This window comes from Chrysochloris asiatica, unplaced genomic scaffold, assembly GCF_000296735.1.
Source record: "Chrysochloris asiatica unplaced genomic scaffold, ChrAsi1.0 scaffold00026, whole genome shotgun sequence".
Taxonomy (NCBI): domain Eukaryota; kingdom Metazoa; phylum Chordata; class Mammalia; order Afrosoricida; family Chrysochloridae; genus Chrysochloris; species Chrysochloris asiatica.
The window spans coordinates 11,051,319-11,067,339 of NW_006408544.1; the positions used below are offsets into that span (position 1 = coordinate 11,051,319).

The following is a 16,021-nucleotide window of genomic DNA, read 5'->3' on the forward strand; positions in this document are numbered from 1 at the left end:
AAAATATCAATTAAAACAGTTTAAACTCTTGGGAAATTCATTTCTGTACTGTATATATTTTCACTTGTTACCAAGAAGTGGGAGTTAATATTAATTAAACCTTACCTGGACAAAATAATCAGTCAAGCACGAGAAAGGAAAATTACATAGTGGTTAAGGCAGAAGAATATTTTTAGAGAAACCTATTCTTAGATTTGTAGGTGGTGAAACAAAAAGAGACATAAATGTGACAGAAAAACCTTATCATAATCAACTTCGAAATTATGATTGTGCTCCGGAGTTTTGCGTTTGGAAAGGTCAAACATTCTTCAGTAATAATAAAAAACTTGTAATAATTTACCAGTGAAGTAATAAGCTTGTTCAGGTCTCATTATTCAATCAGAACCACTTGGTCAATTGACAAAAAAAGGAATACAGCTATTGATCACATCAAAGGTTTTCATTGAGAAGTTGACATGGACACTCATAGTTTTATCGTGGATGGCCTCAGAAATTTTCCTGTGTATGAGAAACAGAACTACAGGCCTTTTTGTATAAGTTCCTGTATATCTTGTCCATGCTGTTCTCAAAGATGGGTCGGTGGGGTTTTCCTTTATAAGAGGCTGCCCTGTTGGACCAGTATTCTCCATCATCCAAATGGACAGGCCCACGTGGCCGTTGAAATGAGCTATCAAAAAAGAATATAAAAGATGAAAAAACACAGTGAAAATAGAAACAGTACTATATAAGTCAAATATATATATTGAACGCTTCATGGGTTTGTGATATTCTACTGGATACATGTAAAATAACAACAGGGCTCTGTGATACCGGGATCGAAGCATAATCTGAATGGATAAAAGAGGGGAAATAATGTCTAGGTGATAGATTGTATTATGGATATGGGTTTCTCCTGCCTACTAATGTAAAACAGATACTTGAGTGGAATAGAAATGAATATCAGGAAATATTACAGAAAGTTTGTAAGCCTGTCTTCAGCTTATAATTGATTGGAATACCTAAAAGGGGTTCTAGAACTTGCCCAGTGTAATAGACTTCTTGTGGAGCCTTTGCAGAGTATAAGGGCCTTAGATGGAATCCTAAGCCCCATACAGAACCTTCTGAGGTGGGACAATCCCACTTGAAAGGACATGCAGACCAACCCAGAGTGGCTACAGGAACACAAGATACATCTTGGAAGACAGACCAGCAGGTAAAGAAGGGGGAAAAAAGCAGACTGTTTAGCTATTACAATAACAAGCAAACCGTTCACCTGGGAACCATCAACGCAAGCCATCAAGTCACTTCAGGACAAACCCTCTACCAAGACTGAAACGCAAAGGGAACACATGAGCAGGCTTGCAAGCTTGCTGGTGACCATGTTGGTCTACTTGTGAGTGGAAGTTGGGGAAACGCAGTAATAAAGACAATGGTCTGAGCTTGACTATGTTCCATAGACTCTTGAGAGAGAGAGGAGGCTGGTTGGTCCGAAGTTTGGGGAGACTTGGTAACTCATGAGCCCATGACCTAGTCTCTGGAGGCTAGAGTTGAGAGTAAACTGTCCAGCTGATATGAAGTGGGGATAAGTATGCAAAAATGCCCAAACTTGCAGATAGTACCCATTTGACCTAGCTTGGATGGCTTGATGATTAAAATTCAACTAAAGGAAGATAAAGACATTTGATATAGATAGAATGCAACAGTGAATCGCTACAATTTGATTAACTTGACCTTAACTTATAGACATTTTGTTGTTGTTAAGTGCCATCGAGTCAGTTCCGGCCCATAGTGACCCTAAATAGAGTTTCCGAGGAGCAGCTGGTGAGCTTGAACCACCGATCTTGCAGTTCAAACAGCTACTTACAGATATAGTAGCACAAAATACCAATTGAGAGGGAAGGAGTCTTAAAATCAAGGATCAAGCATATCTCCTCAGTACACAGAGTTGATAGGGATGGGTAACTCAGACATTGTTGTTGTTGTTGTTATGTGCTGTGGAGTCGGTTCCGACTCATAGCGACCCTGCACAAGGTTTCCGAGGCTGTAAATCTTTACGGGAGCAGAACGCCTCATCTTTCTCCTTAAAATGGGGGGTGGGGTGCTATAAAGGCACAAAGTGGCTGGCTGACAAGTTTTCCAGAGGGAGTTTAGTTTCAGAGTAAGGGGGGCAGGAGGTAGAATCCTCACCTAATAGTTTTCATCTTGTCTAAATGGGTCAGGTGAAAGGAGATGGGGATAGGATTCTTTTGATTTAATAGTGAGTAATTGTTATCATGGAGTCCTGGTGTGGCGCTGTGGGTTAATGCGCCAGACTGCAAAGCTGTTTGAACTGCAAGGTCGGTGGTTCAAGTTTACCAGCTGCTCTTCGGAAACCCTATACAGGGTCACTATGGGTCAGAATCAACTCGACGGCACTTAACAACAACTGTTATCATGTCTAATTGCGTTTGTCACAATTGTAAAGGGATAAGATGTGTAACAAAAAGGGGGAGGGTAGTTAGTCTTACATTCCATGAATAGAGGACTCTAGGACCAACAAGAGGCAATAGTATGAGCGGAACATGGGAACCTAACCAGAGAAGCAGCAACACCAGAGATGGAGGCAGAGACAATGGTATGGAGAAATAGAGCCTCTGAGGACTCTAGACTCATGGAAAGAGAAAACCTGTGTGCTGACAGGCAGGGGGCTGGTTTGTAGAACGTGCCCTTTGGTTGTTTAAGTGATTATATATTTCTGTGTGTTTTTGTGTACATCAAAAAAGGGGATTTAATCATTATAATGAAACAAGATGTGATTGGTTGAGTGCAAAACTAATGTCTTGCCATGTAGACTACCACTCAATTTACAATAAAAGCTTAAAAAAATAAATAAAAGTCCTGTGCTTTCAAAAAGTGATGCTCTAGAAAAGGAAGCATAACCATATAAGTGAAAGCTAAAAAAAGAAAAGAAAATTTTGCAGAGAAGACCAAGAGTTAAGAAGGAATTCAGAGAAGAGAGATAGGTATAGTCTTATAAATAACAAAACATAAATAGTCTAGTATGGTCAGTCTGAATGCACATGATATCATCTGTAGGCAGGCAGACCTGGAACTAATTCCAGCTAATAAGCTCTGGAATCTTGGACAATTTGCTTAATTGCTTGGAGCTCAGCTTTAACTGTATTTTGCAGCACAACTTCAAAAACATATATGGTAAGTACTCAGTATAATGCTTACTTTGAACATAGTTAACAAATATGAGGTCCTGAACTAGGTATCTTATGTACATTTATCAAGAAGTTTCACAAGGATTGACCCCTATGAGGTTGGTAGATGTAGAAATAGAGGCTCAGTGAGTTTAAGTAACTTGTCTAAGACTACTTGACTAGCAAGTGGCAGAATGGGAAAGGAGACCATGTCTGTAACTAAAGGCCTTTCTATTGTGACATGCAGCTACTGTCTGAAGGAATTTTCGAAAATTAGACTGAATAAAAAAACCCATGAGTTACTGTTGTTGTTAAGTGCTGCTGAGATTATCTCAATTCATAGCAACCCTATATAGGGTTTCCAAAGAGCAGCTAGTGGTTTTGAATCGCCAACTTGGAGGTTAGCAGTCCAGTGCTTATGCTACAGCTTCACGCCAGAACGATGATGGAAGATGGAAAGATAGAACCAAGATGTTGTTGTTGTTAAGTATCGTCAAGTCAGTTCCGACTCATAGCAAGCCTGTATATTGTCAGTGGCTGTTCAGCTTGAATCGTCAACCTGTGGTTCAAACCGACCTTCCAGTCCAACACATTTACCCACAGTACCACATCAGAACCAAGACAGAAGATGGGAAATAAGGCAGAGGGATCTGGACTTGCAGTGGTGGTAGGGACCTACTGTAATTTTGAGTCTTGAAAAAGAACAAAAGGAGTATATAGGAAGTGAATGAAACAGACTAGAACTAGGTGAGTTATCAGGAGTCCTGGTGGTGTAGTGGGTTACTCACTGAGCTGCTAACCACAAGGTCAGCAGCTCCAGTCCACCAGGCACTCTGCAGGAGAAATGAGGCTTTCTGCTCCCCTAATGATATACAGGGTTGCTATGAATCACATTTGAGATAACACTAGGGATGTACCGTATAAACCAAGAAAAGGCAACCTTTTCTGACGTTGTAAGATAGTACTTTTCTGAAAGCACCAAAGTTACAATTTTATTATCATATACATTACATTCTAGGCCAATATAAAGTATTGACTTCTTTAAAGACTAAGGTTTTTAACTTTTTTAAATTATTATTATTACAAGTTGACCTACTTCAATAAATGAAATATTTGCTATGGATTAAATCTCTCAGGTGTATTACAGATTATAAAGTATGTGTCAGGTAAAATTGCATATTACAGCTATTAAAGGCTATAAACACTCAGTTCATATATTTTGAAACTCACATCACTCAAACAATGGTTCCTTATGATGTTTCAGTATCAAATGAAAACCATTATCACTTGTTACTTAATCTACAACACATATTTCTATAAGTAATCTCCATATAAAATAATCATAAGGTGGTATACAAGGAAAAGAATGTTAGAAGGAAAATGTAATGTTACTTAAAAAACATTAATTTAAAAACGGAATTGGAGGATCCCGAGAACAGAATAATAAAGCACTGACCGTGCTTTAGGATTCATAGTCAAAGTTGTAAGCAAACTGTAAGGATTATGATACATACTACCTACTTTAAATTTATGATCCAGAACACAATATTATCAAAGATATTTTGTACTTGAAGAGGTTAATTGTTTCCCATAATATTCAATAACAATTTCTAGTGAGCAAAATTTTTAATTGCCAGAGCACTGAGAATCATATTGGGCATGTGATGTATGCTCTGCAGACATTGGATGGATGGATGAAAAATGGGTGTATGGATTGATGGAAAGTATTTTCAGCCTCCAAATTCAGAATAGATGACTGGGAGAGGTTGTATTATGGTCAAATAGCAAAATCTAAAAAGCATTCTGTGCCTTTAAAGATATCATACAAAGGCACATGAAATTCAAGAAAATTGAAATTTACTGATCAATTACAGCAGTGGTTCTAAACTTAAATATGCATCAGAATTACCAACAGGTTCATTAAAACAGATTTTAAGCCTCACAACCAGAATTTCTAATTCTCTATGTTAAAAGTAGGGTTTAAGAATGTAGACTTCTAATAAGTGCCTGGGTGATTCTAATGCTGCTGGTATAGGAACCACACACTTATTAAAGGCTTATATTTATATGAAACAAAGCTTAGGGGGGAAATTACATAGTAGTATTTATCTTCTTTCATTATTGGTGGTGATGGTTATTTGCGGTGGAGTCGGTTCCAACTCATAGACTCTGTATAAGATTTCTGAGGCTATAAACCTTTATAGGAGCAGAAAGTCTCACTTTTCTCCCATGGAACAGTTGGTAGATTTGAGCTGGTGACCTTGTGATTAGCAGCTCAGCCTGTAATTCATCACACTACTATAAAACACTGGCCACCATTTGTCAGTTTGTCATACTTTGGTGGTTGGTTTGTGTGTTTTTATGATGCTGGAAACTATGCTACCGATATCTTAAATACCAGAAGGGTCACCCATGGTGTACAGGTTTCAGCAGAGTTTCCAAACTTAGACAAATGAGGAACAAGCAGAAATGCATCACTTTTGAATAGTTAGCCACGGAGGGAGGCAGATGAACATTGTCACTGAGGGTAAATGAATCCCTCAAGTTGGAAGAACTGAAAATATGACTGCAGAATAGCTACCTTCTAAAAGTAGAGTTGACTTTAATGGAGCAAAACTTTGGGAACCATTGCTGATGGGGCAAAACTTAAACTAAGAAGAGACAGCTGCAAACATTCATTACTAATATAAATACAGTATGTATGAAGTATGGAAAATTGGAAGTGATCAAAATGAAATATAATGCATAAACTTGAAATCCTATGCATTAGTGAGCTAATGTGGACTGGTATTGGCCAGTTTGAACTGAACTATGATATAGTATGTTATTCCTGGAACAACAAATTACACTTATTATCCAAAAGAGCATTTCAAGATCTAGCTAGAAATACAATGCTGTCTGTGATAGGATAATATCCATGCACCTACTAGGAAGACCAGTTCAGATTTATACACCAACCACTAAAGTCAATGATGGAACTGCTGAATTAAACTAACTTCTTCAGTGCGAATTTAATCAAGTAAGCAAAAAAGATGTAGTGATAATCACTGGTGATTGGAATGCAAATGTTGGAAACTAAGAGGAAGGATTAGTACTTAGATAATAAGGCCTTGGTGATAAAAATTATGCTAGAGATCAAATGATAGAAATTTGCAAGACCAATGACTTATTCATTGCAGATAAACCTTTTTAACAACATAGGCCTCATAGAATATACAGGAATCAAATTGAGTACATCTGTGGAAAGAGAAGGTGGAGAAGCAGAGTATCATCAGCCAAAACGGGGCCTAGGACCAACTGTGGACCAAGATCATCAACTGCACATATGCAAGTTCAGGCTGAAGAAAGTTAAAAGTACTCATGAGAATTGAAATAAGGCCTTGAGTATAACCCACCGGAATTTAGAGACCATCTTAAGAACAGATTAGAATACTTAGACAAGAATTAAGACAGAAGAGCTGTGGGATGAAATCAAGAACATCATAAAAGAAAGAAAAAAGTCATTAAAATGACAGAAAAGATCAAAATGGATGTTAGAATACACTTTGAAACTTGCTCTTAAGTATAGAGTGGCTAAAGCAACTGAAAAAAATGAGGAAGTAAAGGAGCTAAGTAAAAAATTTCTAATGGCAGATCTAGAAGACAAAATCAAGTATTATGATGAATTGTGCAAAGACCTGGAGTTAGACAATTAAAAGGAAAAGACACTATTACTCAGGTGAAAAGAACTGAAGAAAAAAATCAAGCCTCAAGTGAAGGATTTTATGGGTAAAATATTGAATGATGCAGGAAGCATCAAAAGAAACTGGAAGGAATATACAGAGTCAATAAGAAATGCTTGATGTTCAGCCATTTCAAGAGACACTATGAGATTAAGAACTAATGGTATTGAAAGAAGTCCAAGCTGCATTGAAGGTATTGGCAAAAAACAAGAGTCCCGGATTTGACAGATTGCAAACTGAAATGTTTCAAGAAACTGATGTAGCACTGAAGTCGCTTACTTGCCTCTGTCAAGAAATTTGGAAGACACCTGGTCAGTCGATAGTAAAGAAGAGAACAAATGAATTTGGGGAAAACCGTTTAGCCAAAATGCTCCTTAGAAGCAAATATGGCAAGACTTCATCTCTTGTACTTTGGACACGTTATCAGGAGGCACCAGTCCCTGGAGAAAGACATCATGCTTGGTAAAGTGGAAGAGCAGCAAAAAAAGAGAAGGACCCTCAGTGAGATGGACTGACACAATGGTAGCAACAATGGACTCAAACATAACACTTGTGAAGTTGGTGCAGGACGAGGCAGCGTTGCAACATTCTGCTGTGCATAGGGTCACTATGAGTCAAAGGCACCTAATAACCACATAAAACATTGAAATAAGTTCCCTGAACAAGGGATTTTCCATCCTCTGTCCATTCACAGAAGCAAAGCTCCTGATGCACCTGCCCTGGTAATACTTTTCTGCCATGGTACTGGGGATGAAGAGACGTGAGAGTAGCTCCAGGCGCAAATGCCACCAACTCACATGGTTATTACTGAGGTTCAGCAGAGTTTCATGTTAAACACTGTTTCAATTGTTAAATGCCATTGGTCCAATTTCAGAGCCCTTAAATTTTGTTTGAAATTTTTGTGCAGTTTTGCTGTTGCTTTTGGAAGAGAGAATTACCTCAGTTCCTTACTTGGCCATTCTAGAACTTTCTCTTGACCCCTAAGCAACTAGATATTTGAAGAGGGGTAATCCCAAACAAGTCACGACCCCAAACTCTTTCTTGATTTCTGTCGACTGACATCTCAAGGCTAGACGGGTGTCTACTTTGATACTGTCATCTTTGGAATTGTAAATAGAATGGGAATGACTTCTTGATCTGGTATATAGTATGACTTGGGGATAAACTAGAATGAAATTCTTATTATTTCAGTAGCTAATATCAAGACACCCTCATAAAAGGTCTTGGAAGACTAAACTATTCCACCCTATTGGTCTCAATAGGTGTAAGAGAAATGGCAAATGAGGACTATAAGGTGATCTCAGAAGTGTGTGAGCAGAAATCTTATAGTATCCTGCTTAACTCTAACTTGAGAAACAGCAAAACACTTCTGGGATAATAAAAAGCTAAATCAAGAATTTCACTTGGTAAGCTGGAACAAGAGAGCCAATAGTGAGGTTTATATGGCAGTAGTTTTCAAAACTCCACTACATTCATAACAATGAATAGGATATTTTATAAAATGCAGATTTTCATGTCTTAGCCAGATATATAAGAAACTAGAATCCATGGAGATAGGAAGAGGAATTCTGTATTTTTAACAAGCAAGCCAGGTAATTTTCAGTAAACATAAGATTGAAAATCATTACTAAGATGCTTACTTCTATTACCCTAACTTACTTCTCACTCCAATTGCAATTATGTCTTAAACAACCATAATTGGAACAGTTTATCAATATGGTAACAACCTAGAGTGTAGAGCTCGAAGGACAATGAAGGGTAAAAATATTTGCTTAAGGTATGATGGGCTTTCTTGGACTTTTCTTTTCTTCTTTGGGTTGATTTGCCTTAGAATTCAGCTATAACACATTGATTACCCTGATGAAAGGACATGTTACATCTTGCCTGGGAGGCAGTCATATGGGGAATGAAAGTAACATTCATAATCTTATGAATCTTATGAGGGGCAAAAAGAGGAGTTGTCATATGTTCATTAGTGGTCTAGTCTATCTTGTTGTTGCTGTTGTTAAGTGTCATTGAGTCAGTTCTGACTCATAGCGACCCTGTATAGCGTTTCCAAGGAGTGGCTGATGAGCTTGAACCACCGACCACAGCCTGTTTTACCAAGGTAAAAATCTGAGATTTTAGTCCAAAACCCCAGCTAGTCAGATAATAGATCCCACTGCCTGGAGTTTTCTGCTTGTATTTTTATCTTAGGAATCTCAAAAAGGCAGAAGTCATACAGTAATCAGTGGCACAGAATCCAAGGAATCGGAGAACCTATATAAACTCACAATTTATACTCGGTTTTAAATGAATTTCATTTTATGGCAATTAAAGAGCTTTCAAAAATCTTCACAGAACTTACTAGTTCAACTTCAAACATTTTTTATTATAAACATTCCAGAAGTTTTAGGCCATAACAAACCAAAACAAACCTACTGCTACTAAGTCGATTCTGACTCAGAGAGACCTAAATACAGCTGAGACTGTGTACCTTTATGGGCACTACCAGCCTCATCTTTCTCACACAGAGCGGCTGATGGGTTTGAACTGTCAACCTTGCAGTTAGCAGGCCAATGCCTAACCCACATTACCACCAAGACTCCTTAATGAAGATTAAACTTACATTTAATCATAATAAAAGGGGTATCTGTGATCTAAAATGATAGGAACTGTTGTTCAGGTCACAATAAATGCCTCCTGAAATAATTCCTGGACATAGAGAATACAGGGCAGTCAAACACTCTATACATCATTGGCCAGCAGAACCATTAACTGAGTATATTTGTTTTCTTTGAAAAGTTTCAGTATTAAATAGAATTTCACTGGATTGCTAACCATAGGGTTGACGGTTCAAACCCACCAGCCACTCCTCAGAAACCCTACACAGTGTCGCTATGATTTGCAATTCAACAGCACTTAATAGCAACAACAACATAATGCAGAAGTGAATTACTAAGTCAAAACATACTCAGATTAATAAACAGGTTACTTTGATAACAACTCAGAGAAAGAGCTCTATAAAAGCATTAACCAAGTTCATACCTGTACTCGGGGTCACTATCATAGGCAGAGTCCCCGTACAAAAGACCTCTTTTCAGTTCCAGTTCCTCTTCTTTGTCTGGGTCTCTCTCATCCTGAAAAAGTTAAAGATTTTCATTGCTTCGTTTTCTCAATGCCTCTAAGATGGTACTAATATTTCTTGGGAAATATTTCCACCTTCCCTCCCTCATTTAAAAGTTTAATTCAATGTTTGACTTTCTGGAGAAATAAACAAAAAGGGTAGATTGTGAATTTATAAACCTATCAGTAAATATGAATATGCCTACTCCTCACTTAACAAGATTGTTGTTGTTGTTGTTGTTAAGTGCCATCGAGTCGGTTCCGACCCATAGCGACCCTGAACAGGGTTTCCAAGGGTGTAAATCTTTACGGGAGTAGAAAGTTTCCAACAAAATGACGAAATGTCAAAATGGACATTATATGAGTCTGGTTGCACCCTCTCTTAGAAGTAGATGTGTTCCCCACCCCAACCTCCCTTTGCTCACTACCTGTTGAGTGTCCCTGGAACAATGTCTACCCCCCCTTCCTTACCAAGTCTCCCCCATCAGGGCTATGGGTGCTAATGGTCAGGGTTGCCTTCCACCTCTAGAGAAGCAGAGGCCCACATCCCATGGCTGCACTCCAGACTTCAGTGTAGACCACCACACCTTGCCATTCCATCTTCCAGCTCCATAGGTTATGGAGATTAGAGTTGGTGGCAGGCAGTTCCTGGGTCCAAGAGCAGGGGAGACTTGGCTACCTGGTCCTAGCAAAGCTGTAGAAGTGGCATATAGGCCTCTTCAGAAGAAGAGACTTCCAAACTTCCTGTCCTACTTCGAGAAGGCTGGCCAACCCACCTCCTTCCCATCTCCCTAAGCTCCTCCACCCAACCCGGGCAATATGAACTAGCTGCCAATTCCACAACTCCATTTCCTCTCACAAACATCCTCCTCCTTCCCACCTTGTCTTGGCTCCTAATTAATGGACAAAATCAGACTGTTTTCCTATTTTCATAAATGTGATATATCAGATAATGAGCTAGTTACTAAATGTACAGTTTTCTTAATAAATTTTATAATAGTTCTGCGAATAGTGCTTTATCAATAATTAGGCAGCCAGTAGATATTTTTTTAATCAACCAATGAGTGGTAATGTAATCCTGTTTGAAGATCAGTAAATTGGCAGTATCTCACACATTGTTACATAAATTCCAAAAAGATTATACCTGCATTCTATGATATACATATTTGGGGAAACTATGTAGACTTGAGCATTCTAACACAGCCAGGACTTACCAGATAAATAACATAAAATTATTAATCATAAATCAAAATGTGATAAGTCACAAAAGGCAAAATGAAAGGCAAGGTATGTGGAATACAAATGTATGGACATTTCTGGTTCTATGGACAGTTAATTCTTAGCTTCTGATTTACAACATAAGAAACAGGATTTTCAAAAGAGATAGCTTTGTAAACTATATTAGCCATAGTAATTATGCTCACATATCTGGTTATTTTATATCATTTAATAGAAAATATATTTATCAACTCCTAGCCAATACTCTAAGGAGTTATGATAGTGTAGTGGTTATGACTCGGGCTGCTAACCTCAGGGTCAGCAGTTTGAAACTACCAGTCATTCCATGAGAGAAAGATGAGGCTTTCTGCTCCCATAAAGATTTACAGCTTTGGAAACCTTATACAGGGTCACTATGTGTCAGAACCAACTCCACAACACACCACCACTACCACCATCAGCCAATAGTCTTGTTCCTAATCCAAATAAGAACAGAAATAAAAAGAACTGATAACAAAGCAACTAATAAATAATACTATAAAGCTAATTATTAATAGTTTATTCATAGTATATTTAAAAAATCAGTAAAACACAGATAATGAAATAAAAATGGAAGATTTTGCTGACACCATCAAACTAGGAAAAGAGCATTCAGTTTAGAAATACAAGCAATAAATAATATAGCAAGTTTAAAGTTCACAATAATAATGTACCGATAAATTTAGAACTGCTAGAGTTTTTGGGTGAAATGAATCTTTTTATTATTACAAAGTAACTGTTCACTTCTACTAATGCATTCCTGCCAAACTTCTGTTTACTATTAATATAGCTAGAACAGCTTTCTTTTACTTTGTGTTTGGATAGTATGCGTTGTCATTTATTTTCAACATTTCAGTATTATTATGCTTTAAATTTTCATCTTGAAAACCATATAGCTGTTGCTGTTGCTATTGCGTTGATTCTGATAACATGTTTGAAGACTGAGAGATGACGTCTCCCTTCTAAGGAGCATTCTGGCTGTACTTCTTTCACAATAGAGCTGTCTGTTCTTTGGCAGTCCATGGTACTTTTAATCTTCTACTCCAATGCCGTAATTCAAATGCACCAATTCTTCTACAGTTTATTCAGTGTTCAACTTTCACAATTTAAACTTTGTTGTTGTTGTTGTTGTTATGTGCCATCGAGTCTGTACTGACCCATAGCGACATTATGCACAGCGGAACGAAACACTGCCCGATCCTGGGCCAACCTCACTACTGTTGCCACGTTTGAGTCCATCAACGATGCCACTTTGCCAATCCATCACACTGGGGGTCTTCCTCTTTTTCTCTGACCCTCCACCTTACCAAACATGATATCCTTCTCCAGTGACTGGTCCCTCCTGACAACACGTCCGAAGTATGAGAGATGAAGTTTGGCCATCTTGGCCTCTAAGGAGCATTCTGGATGCACTTCTTCCAAAATGGCTCTATTGGTTCTTTTGGCAGCCCATGGCACTTTCAATATTCTCTTCCAACACCATAACTCAAAAGCATCAATTCTTCTACAGTCTTCCTTATTCACTGTCCAGCTTTTGCATGCATATGAGGTTATTAAAAACACCATGGCTTGGTTCAGGTGCACCTTAGTCCTCAAGCTGACATCTTTGCTCTTCAACACCTTAAAAACGTCTTGTGCAGCAGATTTGCCTAATGCAATACGTCGTTTGATTTCTTGACTGCTGCTTCTGTGAGTGTTGATAGTTGATTCAAGAAGAATGAAGTCCTTGACAACTTCAATCTTTTCTCCGTTGATGAGAATGTTGTTTACTGCTCTAGTGGTGAGGACCTTTGTTTTCTTTACATTGAGATGTAATCCATACCGAAGGCAGTGCTCTTTGATCTTCATCAGTAAATGTTTTAAGTCCTCTTCACTTCCAGCAAGCAAGGTTGTATCATCTGCACATCACAGGTTGTTAATGAGTCTTCCTCCAATTCTGATGCCACGTTTTTCTTCATATAACCCAGCTTCTCAGATTAGTTGCTTAGCATATGGATTGAATAAATATGGTGAAAGCATACAAACTTGTTGCACACCTTTTTTAATTTTAAACCATTCAGTGTATCCATGTTCTGTTCGAACAACTGCTTCTTGGTCCAGGTACAGATTCCTCATGAGCATAATTAAGTGTTCCAGAATACTCATACTTCTCAATGTTGTCCATAGCTTGTTATGATCCACACAATAGAAAGCCTTTGCATAGTCAATAAAGCACAGATAAACATCTTCTGCCTAATATCAATACATTATTGTGCCTCCTGAAATACAAATAAACTGTTCTATGAAATCAAAACTTCCACACAAATACTTGAGCAATACATTTCACTGCAGGAAAATTATGCTCAAAGCTTTTCAGATAATATCAATTTCATTTTCTTATTACAGAATTACAGGTGTCTGAACAAAATAATACATTCAATAAGTAGTTTTTTTCAGGCTACTCATAAAGAAAATTTTTCTTTTATCAAAATTCATTAATAAAGAGGAGCAATATTAAAAGAAGCTATCCTTTCCTGAAACTGGCAGTAAGCCAAATGTTTTCTTAAGGTTCTTTTCATCAATAATTCTCTTTGAGAATCACTATGTTATTTATTTGGAGTCCTGGTGTGGCACTGTGGGTTAATGTGCCAGACTGCAAAGACGTTTGAACTGCAAGGTTGGTGATTCAAGCTCACCAGCTGCTTGTTGGAAACCCTATACAGGGTCACTATGGGTCGGAACTGACTCAACGGCACTTCACAACAACAACAAATGTTATTATGTCCATGGGAAAAAGTGAAAGAAGTGCTGTCTACCCATGCTTTCAGACTAAAATATAGAGGCCAAAAGTGGTTAAATAATCTAATACAAAGCCAGAATAAAGCCAGAGATCTCACAAATAGTATTTGCATAAAATACACACCTGTCATTCTCAACCAAAGGGAATTTCCACACATAAAGCTACGGTGGAGTCCTGGTGTGGTGCTGTGGAATAAAGCACGAGACTGCAAGGTTGGTTTGCACCACCAAGGTTGGCAGTTCAAACTCACCAGCTGTTCAACCTTGGTAACCCTATACAGGATCACTATGAGTCAGAACTGACCCGATAGTAATTAACAACATCAACAACAATGTTAAAGTACCTATAAAATGTTTTATTGTTGTGAGTATCCAAAATGTTGTGTGTAAAAACATTTGCATATAAGGATAAGAATTCAAATAGATTTGATCACTAGATCTAATTTCTATTATCACCCAGGATGAATCTCTTAGACTCCTATGGCTTAAATTTTATAATTCATAAGATAAAGTTAGGAAGGGCTATCAAAAGTGACATGGATAAGAAACTGCAAACTCAGACTTGAATCCAGGTTTTTCTAATTCTATAACCTAGGCTGTATTATACATTTAAGAGAGGATAATAAAACCTAAACAGAAGAAACCTAAAGGGAAGAACACTTTATGCACACTTTAATGGTAACATCTGGCAGACTGAATGTGAACTAGAGTAAGAATAAGAAGCTAACGGGGCCACAATCTTATGGGGCTCACACACTTTCATGCCATGAGGACTTCTGGTATGGCACAGTAGAATCAGCATTGTACTTCAAACCATACGTTTGGCCGTCCAAACCCACCAGTTGCTTCTTGGAAACCCTATACAGAGTTGCTATGAGTCGAAACTGACTCAGTGGCACTTCACAACAACACTTTCATGGCTTTTAGCTCCAGGAATCTTACCAGGTTGAGAAGGTGAGGGTATAGAGAAAAATTATCTTCAAGATTTGGCAGGAGGCTACGAGTAATCCTTCTGAAATACACATGATGACATCTGTATGACAAAGGTCTACTCTCTAAGAGGAAAACTATATTGGAGCCTTACTTCAGAGCCCTGGTGGAAGGGCCTTCCTCTCGTTCCAGTCTTCGGTAGCATTACAGTCTTATCAGAGGGGATTGGAGAACAACATAAGAAAAAATACTTGTGAAGGCCACAGGAAAGAAACACAGGCCCATGAAAACACTGAGATATATTTGGAATATAACAGAATGCCATTTCTCCCATACATTACCAATACATGGACAGGACTCTAGTACAACAATAGTGAATTATAACTAAAATAGCTGGAAGACATACATACTTTCTAAGGAGTACATCACTGTTTTTATGTCCTTGAGTTAGTCCCAACTCATCGTGACCCAGTATAGGGTTTCCAGGAGCAGCTGGTGATTTAGAACCACTGACTTTGTGGTTAGCAATCCACTACTTAGCCTACCGTGCCAAAAATAGGTGGAAAACATATACTATTTCTAAGGAAGCAAATATACGGAAGGCCAGAGAAAAAATGGCAAGAAAAACAAAGATACTAAAAGAATTTGAGGCTCTAGATCTAAGTGTTGTGTTGTTAAATATTATTGAGTCTGTTCCAATTCATAGCAACCTTGTATAAGATTTCCGAAGGGCAGCTGGTGTGTTTAAACTGCCAACCCTGTGCTTCACAGTCCAGTGCTGACCCTATAGCATCATACCTGTTGTTCTTAGATGCAGCCAAGTGAGTTCTAACTCAGAGCAACATTATGAGCAACAAAATGAAGCAATGCCCAGTCATGTGGCATCCTTACAATTGTTGTTGCCATTGGGCCAATCCATTTCCTTGGGAGTCTTTCTCTTTTCTACTGACCTTCCACTCTTATCAAGCATGAATCTGGAATCTTGGCATCACTGTTACCATTTTTAAGCAGTGTTCTAATTATTTTAAACAATAAATTATACACAGTTACATTTTATATATATAT

General features: G+C 38.0%; 1 protein-coding gene across 2 annotated transcripts in view; it reads right to left on the reverse strand.

Annotated features, from left to right (window-relative positions):
- Window positions 1-401: 401 nt before the first annotated feature.
- Window positions 402-16,021, reverse strand: part of LOC102830306 (spermatogenesis-associated protein 6-like) — a 139,462-nt gene continuing 123,842 nt past the window's right edge. The window contains exons 12-13 of one of the 2 annotated variants that reach the window (XM_006839739.1): window positions 9,914-10,005; window positions 402-667 (exon numbers count right to left, since the gene is read on the reverse strand). In XM_006839739.1, the coding sequence (XP_006839802.1) occupies window positions 487-667; window positions 9,914-10,005 (273 nt within the window). In that variant the 3' untranslated portion in view covers window positions 402-486. The remainder of the gene's footprint in view (window positions 668-9,913; window positions 10,006-16,021) is intronic. The other variant, XM_006839740.1, reaches the window with a different exon arrangement.